We start from the raw sequence: 16014 nt of genomic DNA on the forward strand, positions 1-16014 counted from the left end.
TTGGTTCTCATTATGTGACGTTAACATAATAAAAATAAGAATAAGAAATACCCAAACCACATTCATTATCTAAATTACGTATTTTAAATTAAAGTACAGACCCTTTTATTTATTTATAAAATGGTGCATCCTTTTCAAAGTTGGTTTAAATATGTTGTGTGAAAAACATATTTCCATGTTTACCCTTTGGATGCTTTTTAGTGATGTCTATGCTGTTGAGCACACACTTCACATACACAGCCTGAAAAATGATGAAGTGTATGTAGTCAATGTGAAAATGAAGTAGCACATTGCCATATATTAGTTTGGTTTCCTATGAAATGCATGCTTTAAAAATAGAGATTCATAGCAAGAAGTAGTGTGTGTGTGTGTGTGTGTGTGTGTGTGTGTGTGTGTGTGTGTGTGTGTGTGTGTGTGTGTGTAGTTTTAAATAAAGCAAAACATTTTTCAAAAGATTGGGATCAGGAAATGATGTAGTTGTGGCCTACTGTATATGTCAATATTACAAGGAACAAATGTATTATTATTATTTGAAAGTAATAGTTTATAAAGCAATTCACTTAAGGTTGATGTCTGTCTTTTGTTTATTACTTTTGGTTGATGTTTTATATTTACAGTTGGAAGCATAACAGCTTTTTTTTATGGGAATTTGAATCTAGATACTATGAACCAAGCTGCTCCTGCTAAAAAACTAGAGGATGTTATGCGACTAGGGGAGCTGTGCATTGAAGTACTACAACAGAATGAAGAGCATCATTCAGAGGTAATGAATGAAGAGTTGCTGAGTTTACTGATCACTTTCACCATTTATATATTTCTGTCTTTCAAGTTAGGTAATTAAAGCATACAGGGGGCAGTTTTTAAAGCTATTGGAAAATGCACATCACCTTTTCGTTATTTTTCAGTTCTACAATGAATATGTTGTAAGAGAATGTTACGTAGAGCACAGTTGTGTTGATTGCTAACTCTTCTGAATGTGTCCTGATGCTTTGGCTGGTTAGAATAGGAGAACATCCATAGCCTGATTCCACAGCTGGTTGCTTCTAAAGCGGTGACGTTTGGCATACCCAGCCAAGCAGGGGATAAGGGAAGTAGGGTTTGGTAAAATACAAAATGTATCAGTTCTAATTTACAGATGTTGCGTAGGTGATTTAATCAACAGGAGTGCAGTGCAGTGCAGACTTTTTTTTTTTTTTTTTTTTTTTTTTACTAACATCTGTTCAATTTAACTCTGTTTTTTTTTTTTTCACACTGGACATGTGTGATGTTTAATTTCTTTTGAAGCAAAAGACAAGTGTAATTTATAAAGCATCTTTTTCAAATTAGCACAGATTTTAAAACAGACATGCAGGTCTCCTTATCTGATATGTTTTTCTTCTGTGGTATTGGAACATTTTTGAAAAGATATAAATAATCTGCCAGTTTCTCTGAAACATCCCTGGGGTTTTTTGCACTTATTAAATTAATATTACATTATTTAAGCTTTACTACTGTTTCCAGCCAAACATTAGAATACAGTAGCCAGCTATTATTTTAATCTCTATTTCAATGTTATAGATTTATTTTTTTAGCTGTAGGCAAAGGGATCTATACATATAAGATACATGTTTTATATAAACCCTTTTTTAGAAGGTTTTGATATTCTTACATTGTCTAAAAAAGCAGTTGTATATATAAGCATTTCAGTTTGAATGATTTAATTTACCTATATCTTCAATGTTGCCCACTTTACTTGAACGTATGCATTACAACTATGATTTGCTTACCCAAAACCACACCTTCTAACGTATAGGTTACACTCGGATATTCCTTCCACAGCAATGTATTTCGTTCTCACTTTTGTCTCTACTAAATTAATTTGCATATTTTGTAATAAATGCTATAAAGTAAATTATAGGTTTGAACTGAAACTCGAAATACATAACACTACATCTAATTTATTATACATATATGTATTACTGCTTGTCACTATTTAAAGAAAAGAGGACAGATTGACAGTCTTACATGATGATCTGTAACTTTTTTTTGTATTCCTTTTACTCAAAATAAACACATGGATTCGTGCAGGGAAGAGAGGTATGTTTTGCTACTGTTATGTTCAGTGCCATGACATTCTTCCCATCCTGTTATGTGTGAACTACCTGAAAGTGCCATTCCAGTGATTTTTGTTTGGTAACATTCACTTTAAACCTATATTGCAGTCTGAAGCTTCAAAAACATGACAGACTGTGTTGAGCTCCAACAAGCATCAGACAGCAAATACATTTCAAGGAGGGGTTTCAAAAGAAAAAAATAAAAGCACTTTACTTTCACTAACAGACAGTTCTCTGGATGAAGCAAAAGCTGTAAATATGCTTTTCAGAAGGTCTTATCACTAACGTGTTTATCTATGCTGATTTTATATATTCAAGTGTCAATTAAAGCATTCATTCATTTTCCCTAAGGCCCTGACAGAAAATGAAATGACACTGAGCGTTATTTAAAAAATTATGTTTTTGTGAATAAAGTATTGTTTTATGAATTTCAAACACTTTACAAATACTATTTAACTGTGTTTTTTTTTTTTTTTGCACAGACATTAAATCACTGTAATTTTGCACTTAAATGTTCTTTTTCAGCTTGTATTACCAATATAAATGCTAATGCATACAAAAAACAAGTACAGTTGCGTTAGGAAATGTGTTAGTCTAAATTTACCTCATTTAGCAGGAGTATAATTTAGGTATTTAAAATGAAAGCAAGTTGGTTGCAGTATATTGGGTAAGAAAGTTTCCTTGCAGATGATTACAATTAATAAATATCAGTATATGTACAGTAATATCTATGAGTTAAGACAGATATATTACAAGCATCATATAGTAGATTGCTTTCATCCTGTTTGCCTCTGCTATCAGTATTTTGCACCATTAGCTTGCATCGAACCTGTCACTGATTCAGTGTTGTTTCTGTGCGCCCCCCCCCCCCCCACCCGCCCACCATTTACAATGGTTGATTTCTCCCTGCATGAACTCTACCATGAACTCTATGAAGATGTAAATAGCTGTTAATCCTAAAGGACCGACTGGAGGATCTGTTTGTGTCCAGAGTCTTCCGGGAAAACGCTCAAGGAAATAGTTTCTTCTGGCCTGTCCATTGTTAGGAGAAAATGTATTTACTGGTCAACGCTTCAGGCAGAAAAAAAAAAAAAATAAGCGTGTTAGATCTGTCACAGATTTCACAAAGTCCAAGCGAAAGGTAATTGAGTTTAAAAATATAAAAGAAAAAAAGAAATTCTTGGTAGAGATCATTGTGGTTTAAAGGGATATTTTTTCATATCTGTTTAATATCTTATTACAGTGTATAATAATAATGACCTGACAATAACTAATGACCCTTTTCAATCACTGGACATTTCTGAAAAGACTTCTAAAGGGTGTATTTCTGAATGACGTGGTCTTGTAAATTAAATAACCTAATCAGAAACAGCTATAGGGATTGTTAGAGCATACATCATATTATATTAAATAGGTAAATAAGTATTTTGCATACAGAATTAGCCCTCTTACAAGTGACACTGACTCTTTTCTAATTAGATTCAGCCTGGTAATCTTTTACAGATATTGTGCCATTTTACGTAATCACACAACGCTAAAAAGACATTTCAAGATGCATGATTCATGTGTAAATTAATAATGTCCTGAACCTTCTCCAAAGTGGCCAGGTCTATACTCATAAATAGTAACCCCTGGAGGTACTTGAACCAGCAGCAGCTTATTGTGCTTGTGTATGCTTATCAGCTGAAGGAGCCCCATGGAGATAGCATATGTTAAATAGAAGACTAGTTTGTTTCCCTGGCTTGCAGATTTGCGCTTGTAGATTGCAGGCTGTTTACAGTGGACGGTTTGTTTGAAGGATTTTGTCCATACTATTTACTCTTCCATTGGTTTAAGAAGATTGTTTCATGTATCTCTTTAGGCCTTTGCTTGGTGGCCAGAAATAATGGCTGAACACGCAGAGATATTTTGGGCCTTGTATGCTGTTGACATGGATGCCTCGCTTGCGGCACAGCCTCAAGACTCCTGGGATAGTTTTCCACTTTTCCAGCTCCTCAATAACTACCTAAGAAATGATAGTAAGTAAACTTTCTTTCAGTAGCTCCTTATTATAATCATAATATCAATGTAATGTAAATCAGTTCAAATGTTTCAAATGTATTTTACTTAATCATTATTGTACAACAGGTGGTGTGATAGTTCAGCACATCATAATGACTGGGGGCATTACAAGGCCCCAGATGATTTTGAAACAGCTTTTTGCATGTCCATCTGCATCAGGGGTGTTTTGTTATCTGCATATAAGTGATGCAGTTTTACACACACCATTATAAACTGTTAAGAATATAGTAGCTAAGGTAGCTTACAATATGTGATCCATCTGCAAGATAATACTGGAAACCATAACTAATCCTGCAACATTGAAACCAATAGCTTAAACTAGAAATCATGTTTGTTAAAGAAATGTAAATTACATTCTTAATGCTTTAATCTCTCAACTATTATCACAGCACTGATTAAATGAAACTGCATCACAAACTAAATGTATATTTGTTTTCGGTAATGTGTTTCTGTCTTAGTTAAGTGCCCTCACCTTTATTTCAGGATTGACCTGAGTTAGCCTACTGTACTGTCACAAAGGGTTCAGGTACCCATTATTTGCTCTCCCATTGTTCTTACAGCATAGTACCAAAAATAATTGTTACCAAAAATGTGTCTTTTTTATATATATTTTTTATTTATTTATTTTTAATATCCATACATGTTTGGGTACTTCTTCAGACACAAATGACTGCATCTTTATACATTTGTGTTTAAACAGCAAACACAATTTTTCTTTTGAGGTTAAAGCATTTTTTCTCCAAAAAGTGTCATTGAGGCCTGCAGCTCAGAAAGTGAACGTGTTTCAAACTGGCTGAGATTCCTAGTACTGTAAATTTAATTAGAAGCAGTTCAAGCAGCCTGAACTATTTACAACATTTTTTCTGTTGTATAATTACTGAAGTGGGCTATGTAAAGATAATAAAAGCATGCTTTAACTAGTTTAATTAACAATTTATTTTTTCGTAACAAGCACTTATCACATTAGTTTTAAATGCCATAACAGGATGTAATTGGTTTTTAAAACTATAAAATAAAAAAATGAAATTATCATTTAGTTTAACTTTTTAGTACATTACTTTTCCCAGAGGAGATACATGTCACTGATGACAGAGATATAGACGCATATTTAAGTGTATCACACTTAAATATGTAACAGTAGTGTGAGAAAATGTCATTCAATTGTGATTCAAATGTCTACGGTATAGAGCGTCGCACAAACTGTTAAGTTTATCAGAATCTACATTATTTGACCTACATTTATTTTGATTTACACATCTTGGTTTAACGTCATTGGAACATGCATTAATCCTGTATTTATATTATTGGAACATGCATTAATCCTGTATTAATCTTATGGGAACATGCATTAATCCTGTATTAATCTTATTGGAACATGCATTAATCCTGTATTTATATTATTGGAACATGCATTAATCCTGTATTAATCTTATGGGAAAATGCATTAATCCTGTATTAATCTTATTGGAACATGCATTAATCCTGTATTTATATTATTGGAACATGCATTAATCCTGTATTAATCTTATTGGAACATGCATTAATCCTGTATTTATATTATTGGAACATGCATTAATCCTGTATTAATCTTATCGGAACATGCATTAATCCTGTATTAATCTTATGGGAACATGCATTAATCCTGTATTAATCTTATGGGAACATGCATTAATCCTGTATTAATCTTATTGGAACACGCATTAACCCTGTATTAATCTTATTGGAACATGCATTAATCCTGTATTAATTTTATTGGAACATGCATTAATCATGTTTTAATCTTATTGGAACACACATTAATCCTGTATTTATATTATTGGAACATGCATTAGTCCTGTATTAATCTTATTTGAACATGCATTAATCCTGTATTAATATTATTGGAACATGCAGTAATCTTATTTGCTATCAATTATGTTTACTGAGTTATTTTTCTCTTGAACAGCATGGAAACTCAGTTTTGCATTTGGTAACAACATTTATTTAAAACATTGAAAGCTTTTTGCATGTGTCCAAGTGCCATCTGGGGTGTTCTGTCAATAGAGTACAGAATAGTGTTATCTGCACATAAGTGATACTTAAAGCTGTTGAGTTTTATATACTGTAAACAATATTGTATCCAAGATGACAGGGCTTCATTTGGTAATTTGTCAAATCAGAATTAACAATATGTGATCCATCTGCAAGATAATACTGGAGACCTTAGCTAACCCAGCAGCATTGTGGCCGATGGCTTGAAACAAGGTGGTCAGGTACATCATATCCATATTAAAGGTACAGGTACACATTAGTTCTTCTTAGGCTCTTATCCAACACACTTGAAATGCCATCACTTGTTTTGATTTCTGGGAGAAAGCCAGGTTGTTCAGGAGCTAGAAGTTTGTTTTTGTTTAAGGAAGTAAATTATGACTGAACTTTGTTTTATCAAACTTTTACTAAGAATGGTAACCGTGTAATCAGAGTCACCGTAAATAAAGTACTATTTATTTATTTGTTTATTTATGTGTTTATTTGAATACATGTTACTTTAGAATACCAACTGAATAAATGTGTTGTAGGGTTTTAGGAAAATAACAAGATCCAGGACAATCAGATCTATAGCAACTAAAATAGACAACCAAGAAAAAAGAATATTGTGTGTGTGTGTGTGTGTGTGTGTGTGTGTGTGTGTGTGTGTGTGTGTGTGGATTGCTTGTAGTCTGATTTAATATATCATGAGAATTGAGTATCACGAGATTGGTGTCAGTGGCGTTGCCAACAGCAAGCACCTCATCAAACACATTTGTTGTCTTAATAAATTTCTGATTAATACAGTTAACGATCCTCCTTTTTGATCTTGTGTCCCTGCATGCAAGTGTGAATGCCACAAAAAAATGAGTCAGTTACCCTATAATTACTTTTACAAATGATAGTTGCTTTACTGATCAATTTGTTGAACCTCAATGTATATTAAATATAGTTTATGGACACTGACAGAAAGAAGAGGTACATAAATGTACAGTGATCAATTGCACACCTATATGTCCTTCATTAACTGAAGATAATAATTTGAGAAATGTTGAAGTAATTTATTGTATATTTGGATGTTCAGAAAAATAGGTTCATGGTGATTTCCTGTCTAAGAACATATCACTAGTGGGGAGGCTGATTGATTTGTACAGCATTATTATTCAAATAAAGTACATGGGTAGTAATTTAAGTAAATATGATATAATTTGATCTAGGATTTTCACTTTTAAATGTTTATTTATGTCTGTTACAATCATAACAATTTCAATTGCCTTATAAACAAACAGGGAATAGCAATGAAGCAAAAACGTTTCAAATGACAAGGCATAGCAATTAGTGTTGTTTTGGTGCTTTTTTGTTTAATACTGGGACATAATACCAATCCTAACAAAGCAGTTATAGTTTTAGTAAGTACACTGTGTCAGGGCAGAGCCTTGCCTGTAAATAAAGTGTTGGGTTAATGTGTTTTGGGGTAGTTGGCAGGGATGGGGTTAATTCTTATCCCTGCCATATACATGTGAGAATGTGGCTGGTTCCCAAGTGAGATAATTGGTGCTAATTGGGAACAACCACATGATATAAAAAGGGATCTTGAAGCTCCATTAGGGAGAGGACTGCCAGGGAGCTCATAACAAGAGGAAGTACTGTGTGTATTCTTGAAGAGTATATGTTTTGCTTAGCTGTCTAGTTTAGTTAAAGAAAACCAGTGAAGGCTTTGTCTATCCTGGTAAATTAAAGGAGCGATTTTGTTGGTAAAATGGCTTAGCCATCCTAACTTTTAGTTAGGGAAAAACAAGTAGGGGGCTATATCAACCTTTTAGTTAGGGAAAAACAAGACTGGGGGCTATATCACAATACATATAAGCCTACAGTACACAAAGTACTGTGTTTAATTTGTAACCTTCACTTAGTGATGTAATGCCACTATAATATCTAGAATCGCAACTAAGACATCTAGGGCTACTACTTTATATAATAACTAGATAATAATGAAATAAGAAGAAACCTGGAATTTTGCTTAGTGTTAAATATTTCAGAGACTCACACACAGTCTGACAGAGGTGTTGGCTCTAACAAAGTTTCTTTTGATGATTTAAACTGTGGCGTTGTTTGTATGCACACCATTTAGATCAATTGACCTAAAAAAAAAAAGATGTTTGTAATGATACAGTACTTAACAAACTATTGTTCTGAATACTATTTACAAACCAAATTCCATCTAAAAAAAAAAAAATGAGTAAAACAAAGAAGCAACCTCAGGAGGATAAAAAGGCTAGTGTTAATAGTTAACAAGGAGAGTGAAGTGGAGTCAAATTAGTCATAATAGAGCCCAGAATGACTTCTAAAGTCAACTCTCATTATCAAAAAAATCCTCATTAGGAAATGAAAATGTGAAAATCCCACTGGGAAGCTTAACTCCATTATATATTATATGTGTGTGTGTGTGTGTGTGTGTGTGTGTGTGTGTGTGTGTATATATATATATATATATATATATATATATATATATATATATATATATATATATATATATATATCACTGATAGAAATCTGATGTCACGCAAACAAAAACAAAGCTCATCTCAAGGTTTACAACATAGCATTATAGAGGACATTCTAACATTATACTGTTAGAAGCCATTGATAATAACTCAAACAGCTGCTAAATGCACATTTGAGACGCACATGTAATGAGATGTGGTGAAATGATACCGCCCTATCTGTATTTTAATATTTCTAGGTACATAAAAGATATTTGTATGAAAGAAGTTCATTATAATTGTACTGAAGCTAGTGTTGATAATACTGTAACCCTGTAGATCCTTGGTTGCTTTAAGTTAAAGGGATGTTCTCCTTTAGTGGATGAAAGTAGAGCTTGAAGTGGGCTCCACTGATTAAACTGGTGCAAGCAGTGGACCCAGGAGGTCTTGATGGGGAGTGGTTGAGGTGAACTTGTATGGATGCTCCTCTGCCTTTGTTTTCAGGTTGTTGGAGTGATGTTGAATAAGTCATTAGAAACAGGATAAAACAATTGTTTGTAAAAAGATTTGAAATACTGTAAAAATGATGCTGAGATGAATTTCAACTGAGATACTTTGGAGGCTCCTTACATGGGACTAATTGGACTAACTCAATCTGCCACCAAAACTCCTGCTTGTTTTCTTTTTAGTGGGAGTGCCATTTACAAATCACAACTCCTATCTTTGCAATTTACATCATTTAGTATAGTTGCCCCTACCGAAAAATGAAAATCATGTTCATTGATCCTAGCCATTTTATTTATTTATTTATTTTACTCTTCTACCTTATTTGTTTCTTCTCTGTACCTCCTGGTTCCTGTTTCACAATGGGCTAAATTCCAAAAGCCTTTTCCTCCAAACCGTCATTAGCACAGTTTTTCTCAGTAAGGAAAAATGCACAGAAGAAAGTTTCTGAACCAGAAAGGTATTTAGTTGAATTACATGTGAGCAGTGTTAAGTTGTTTCATGCTTGTTTTAGAATTGTAGGTGGTGTTTTTTTTCGTAAAAGAAAAAAAAAAAATCTAATGACGATTTGTAAATTTTAAAATTAACTTCAGACAAAGCCAACACAAGATAATTTAAAGAAAACATTCTTAAATATTACCAACACATACACTGCTTTTAGATCTCTTAACCCAGTAATGTCTAAGTTTACCGTTTCTTGGTGCAAAATTTGAATAACCTTCCAATTAAGGTCTTTGCTAGTCCCTCAAGGACATGTCTTCTTTTAAACCAGTTCATGCATGTAACTCAACAATAATTGATTATTTCAGTGTCTTGTTTTCTTTTATCTATGTTAATGATTTGTCTTGACTTTGTCATGCTGAGTGCTGCTGGTCAAATAAAGACAAATAAAAAAGCTGGCTTATCCCAGGTTTATCGTAATTTAAACTCTTCCCACATCAGATTTATAGTTTCTACTAAAAAATCTATATATGCCTTGCTCCTTCACATTTGTCTGATATTGTTCCATTATACTCATGGCCATTCACTGCAGAAAGGAGGTCTGCTGCAGCCTCCCACACTCTGCTTAAAATAGTTTTCTGTTCTACACCCAAATCTTGCAATGTGACAGATTATCATGTATTATAGGTTATGAATTGGTTGTTTATGTTGGAAACGCATTTTCTGTACTTCATTTATTCAATCAACTGATTATTATATGATTAGCCCGTTTTGGAAGAATCGTGCGTACCTACAGTACTTAACAGCATCTCGGGTGTTTTTTACATGATTATTTGTTCATTTAATTTTATTTGCAGGGCTTTAAGATGTTTTAAAAGGCTCTATACCAATGTGCAATTGCTTTCCATTGCACTGTACTAACGTATAATTCTCTTTGCTGTATTATCTGACTAAAACCCTTTGAATTGGTTCGTGCGGTTTGATACAGTGGGGGTTGCATGTAAATATTTTAGATAGCATTTCATTGTCTTTCTTTCTTGTTTCCTGACAGCTCTCCTCTGCAATGGGAAGTTCCATAAGCACTTGCAAGAATATTTTATCCCTCTGGTTATCCGCTACATTGATCTTATGGAGTCTTCTATTGCCCAGTCTATACACAGAGGATTTGAACAGGAAACATGGCAGCCAGTCAAGTAAGCAGTTTTAGAAAGCTTGAAGGTTTGAAAATCTGCTTCTGCAAATGCCCCAAATTCTATTACTGCACAGACTCTGATATAATGTTCCAACTCCTATAGATTAAAATAAATAAATAAAGTGTTTGTGTGAGCACTAGGCTTTCTTTTTTATTTTCTTTAATGGACATAAACTTGTACTAATGGACTTTCACCCCTTTTCTAATCAAGATATATCTTGATATGCTGTTTGTTCCCATGCAGGACTATTACCAACAATCTCCCACATGTGCCTCTACCAAAGGTTCCAAGTCTGCCCCTTAATCTTCCTCAAATACCTAGCTTTTCTGCACCATCCTGGATGGCTCCTTTATATGCTAACACGTGTGTATTTCTCAGCGTTGAAGTGTCCTTTATTTGCATGAATGAAATAAGCATGAGCTGTCCTGTGGTGTTTTGAGTAATGGTTTTGTTTTGGTTTTGTTCAGTGCGTACAGTTGTCAACTTTTAACTCTACCTCTTTTCCACAACATAGATGAAATTCTGTTCCCATGCTTGTGATCATGGTACATAATTACAATGTCAGTCTACCCTATTTGTTATACAATAATTTAAAGTTAGCTGTAAATGCATCCTGAAACATTGAAAAACAACCTTTTCATTTCCTGATAAACTATATGACGCAAGCCCCTGAGAAAATATAACCAAAAAAAAAATTCAGGAATGAATATATAACTCCCAGTGGTTAGTGTGGAGGGAAAGAACTAAAAGACCTGTCACTGCTGTAATCTACTGTTTTTCATGGAAAAGTAATGGTCGGTATTTATGAAATGGCATTATGCTTTTTTTTTTTTTTTTAATTACTCCCAATTGACAGTCCTATTTACTTTTTTATACATTATACTTTCACTAAAATTGTGATTGTTATTTGTGTTTGCTGCTAGTGAATTAATGATAACATACTATAATATAGTATGTTATCCCTATATTATTCCTAGATGATTTATGATAGTGTTAACATGCTAAAGAAAATTTTTTGAAGCGCAGCTAACTACTGTAGAAACGATGATGGCTGTTTATGATTGGTAAGTCATGTTGGTAGGCTGACATTGGTCATCAGTGTATCAGCTAAGGCAAAACGAAGGGAAAATGTTTGTCAACAGATGGTTGGAGAGACTTGTCAAGTCCAGTACCTTGTTGAGTCTATGCCACACTGGGCCCTGTTTAGCAAATATGTGCGCAGCCGCTATCGCCAGGGCAAAAATGACAGCGTTAGCGAACCGCTGCAATAGCGCACGAAAATGTGATTTAGAAGTCGGGTCTCATGCGAGTGCTAACGCACATCAAATAGTTAATCATGTTCCCAGCCAATCAAAGCACAGTGGGGGGAATAAGGAGTCAACATTCTCTTTAAGAGCACCCGTGTGTCTGCGATAGCGAACGGGGGGTATTTTGAAACCCAAAAAAAAGAAGGAAGACAAAAGTGCAATTTTTTTTTTTTTTTTAATCTCCAACAGCCCAAGTGAAGAGGATGACCAAGCCCCTCAAGCAAGGCTACACATCTGTTTTAACAGCTTGGAGGGGGAGAGTGAATAGGAAATTTAAAAATAAAAGTGATCTATAAGTTATAGTTGGTTTAGAATCAGTTTTCTTTAAGTTAGGCTTGTATAGCGCACCTTCAAACCTTCAGCACCGTTGCTGCCTAAAAAATATACTGACAGTACGCATTTGTGTCTTAAACAGCAATAACAAAGTCCGCTTTTTTTTTTTTTTTTTTTTTTGGTCATGCGTACCTGCGTACCAGTTATGTGAACACCTGTCTATAAGGCTTTGTCTGACCTGCCTGGCTCTTGCAGCATCTGCATCCTCCAACACTGGGGCGTCAAGTTCAGCACCTGCTTCCCTCAAATCCTGTTTTATTTCCTCTGTAAGTTCAACATCCATTACGGAGTGCTATGTTGTGTAAAACACAAGCAAGGATGGTATTGCTAATCTTCTGAGGAGTGTACTGTAGTGTTCCGCCAGAGACATCAAAACATCAGAATCACATTTTGAGATTCCAAATGTTCACTGATTTACAGTATGCTCACATTTAAAGGTGCGGTTATATCTCTGTTTGACAGGAGTTGTGGGGTTGAGCAGCAGTGTCAGTAGCCACAGCTTCAGTGGATACCCATTGTCCTCTATTAACTAGCCTCTCAGACTGTCATACTGCTGAAACGCAGCTGCCACCTGCGAATTAGCGAGGATAAACAAGCCAACAATAGTTTGCATGTACATTTGTGATGTGGTTGTTGGTATCACAGATCACACACTAGTTGCACTTTGATAAAATAGGTCCCCTTACGATTTACTTAGAAGTGCCTATTCTGTGTCGGTGCGCGTTCCTTAGTGCTACAAGCAAATAGTGTGCTCCCCGCATGTCTCCTTTCAGGTCAGCCTGAAGCAGTTGAGGCAAAATTGCTATATACATTGTGTGTCAAGACAGGCTCAGAAAAGACAGATGAATTCCTCTCTTTATCTGGCCACATAGATTATTATTTATTTATTTATTTATTTATCTATCTATTTATTTATTTATTTATTAGCAGGCGCCCTTATCCAGGGCGACTTACGATTGTTATAAAATCACGGTACAAAGTATCACAACGGTGGCTTGCCGAGTGGGCACTAAAACACTTTTGTTAAATCACATATGTGGGCAAAGTCTGTTTGCCCACACGTGCGCCTGATTCTGGTGCGCTAACTGTCCGCTAAAGTGTTTTGTGATTGCCTTAGGGGTTTGCGAACATTGCTAAATAGGGCCTACTGTGTCAGGGTGTGATCAGTACAAACAGTGGCCCAGCCAGGTCCTAATAAAGTTGTTATATGTTAAAGATGACATTAGTATTGCTCATATGTGATGTGTTTAATGTAATTGAATGTCAAGATCACTTATTTCATTTACTAAATTAAACAACTGACTTTGAGCAATTACTTTCCTTAAAACAAGCTCTAACTTTTTAGCAACTTGGCGGAATTTTGAATAATGCAATCCGCCCAACCATTCTGCCACATATTTTATTTTTTTATATAAAGTATTTCATGGAACAGCTTCAAATAAGAATACAGCTTTTAGTGCTACAAGTATTGGGCCCAATTCCAAAAACATTTTTTGTTCAGGACTAATTAAATCAAGTTTCCAGTTCATAGATATATTCAGCTGTTTTAGAAATGATTTATTCTCATTTTACAAAGCACTTTGTTCATAAACACTAATTAACAGCCCTCGAAGTTTTGGGAATATTGCCTATTACTGTCCTCCTATTTCTGCTTGTGATTATTTCATTTTTAACCTTTAGATTGAGTGGAATGCGTTTAGCTGATTTGTTGTAAGTACAATTTTTGTTCATAAAAAAAAAAAAAAAAGTTTTCGGTATGTTGTCTAGTCAGTTATCAATATTAAATAAATAAATCAATATGCAATCTATACATATTCACCAAACGTAAATAATGTTGATACATCTTTTTATACTCTCTGGTATTGTATATAAGTTTGAAATTCTTCTAAAGCCTTCAAAAAGCAATGTGAAAATGCAAAAACTAGAGTAAAGGTATTGACTTTTATTCACATTGATCCTGATCCAATTTTATGTAATCGTTAAAAAAACAAACAAAAAAAACAATTACATTCAAAGACAATCAGTTATACATAGGAGAGTTCAACAAACCTCTGTCTATGACATCTAATTTTAAAATATTTTGTATAGTCAGGTGCCAGTGTATGGTAAATATGCAGTATTTGACAAAGATAAAATTATTGCTTGTGAAAACACTATGTAACACAATTTTTGTTCCTGGGTAGTAAGTGTATTTTCCTTTATTGCTTATGCCTCAAAAGTATAGAAAATGGCTATTATTCCCCACAAACTTTGCTTTTGTGACCAGGACAGTGATATTTCAAAATATCACTATTTCCAATGGGAAAATGGGAAAATGTGTGTCTTTTCGTTCACATAAAGTCAGAAAAAAACAACATATGAATCCAAATTAACATGTATTTATACTAAAGTAATACAAAAATGACTACAAAAGATTTAGAAGTGAGTAGTTTTTTGAGATTTACGATTATACTGTATTTACAGTATAATCGTAAATCTCGAAATAACACTTACTACCCAGGAACAAAAAAAAAAAAAAAAAAAAAATTGTTACAGGGTGAAATTATTGAATTATTGAGAACAAGATATTTAACTGTGAATCGCTGTCTTTAAAACACCTTCATATCCCAATTTAAAGTACAAAAATAAGAGGTAAGATTTTTTTAAAAGCTTGCATGCTTATGTTCCAAGTAACTTGTTTGTTCGTTTGTATTCTGTAAGCTAAGTCTTCTAGGTTAAGGATATTTCAGATTTCAGAAACATATTGGGTGACAGCTCTTCACAATGTTTTGTAGTTCTTTACCCCTTTGGGAGCCATGCTCAAAGGATATCCAGGCAAGACTAGAGAGCTCTGTGAATTATTGGCAGGGATAGGTGAAGTGAAGGTAAGGGGGAAGTGGAGACTTGGGACACCTTGTTGAGGAAAAGCCTTTTAATTAGCCAGGATGGGTTATTATTGCACTGGCTTAATTACACTGTATCTTTCCAAGCTATTTTTTATTATGTTACATCGGAGAACCTAGCAGTGTTTTAAAGGCTAAAGACAGGCCTTTTCTATTTTCTTTTTGCGTTTTGCTGTACATTTTGTTAAATGTGCTGCTCAGAGCATTTGTAGCCCACACAATGCATGTTTTATAAATTAGGCTGAGAGGTGTGTCTCTTTGTGCTGTATATCTGTGTATCCACATAATTAAATCAACATCATTTTCACTGAGTCTAGATCAATTATAATACAGCTTGTAAGTTATCCTTTCAAATTTTGTTTATCCTTGAATAAAAAAAAGCACATTTGAACTTGGGAAGCGCGATCTCTGTATGTAAGAGGAAATAAACTTTCAAGTTTCTGATGGTTGGATAGCACAGGGTGAAAAGTAAAATGCCATATTGGTTATAACTCAAAAATGCTACTGATGTTTTCCTGCCATCTTCTTAATGAATCTTAGCCTGAGTGTTTTGACTGTAAGAAGCATGTGTCATGGAGCCATGCTGATTGAGGATTCTTGCTTCAGATGTGATGCAAAAGTGGGCAGCCACCTGCTTTTGCACCTCTGCTATCTCAAGGATTGTTAAGGAGAAGTAGGCTCAGCGGAGAAGCTTCAACTCCCCAACCTAA

General features: G+C 34.3%; 1 protein-coding gene across 6 annotated transcripts in view; it reads left to right on the top strand.

Annotated features, from left to right (window-relative positions):
- Positions 1 to 16014, top strand: part of LOC121318323 (calcium-dependent secretion activator 2-like) — a 182665-nt gene that overhangs the window by 136701 nt on the left and 29950 nt on the right. For 4 of the 6 annotated variants that reach the window (XM_041254845.1, XM_041254846.1, XM_041254847.1 and 1 more), the window contains exons 17-20: positions 660 to 763; positions 3955 to 4111; positions 10641 to 10782; positions 11026 to 11145. In XM_041254845.1, the coding sequence (XP_041110779.1) occupies positions 660 to 763; positions 3955 to 4111; positions 10641 to 10782; positions 11026 to 11145 (523 nt within the window). The remainder of the gene's footprint in view (positions 1 to 659; positions 764 to 3954; positions 4112 to 10640; positions 10783 to 11025; positions 11146 to 16014) is intronic. The other 2 variants (XM_041254850.1, XM_041254849.1) reach the window with 1 other exon arrangement.

Source organism: Polyodon spathula, chromosome 7 (assembly GCF_017654505.1).
Source record: "Polyodon spathula isolate WHYD16114869_AA chromosome 7, ASM1765450v1, whole genome shotgun sequence".
Taxonomy (NCBI): Eukaryota; Metazoa; Chordata; class Actinopteri; order Acipenseriformes; family Polyodontidae; genus Polyodon; species Polyodon spathula.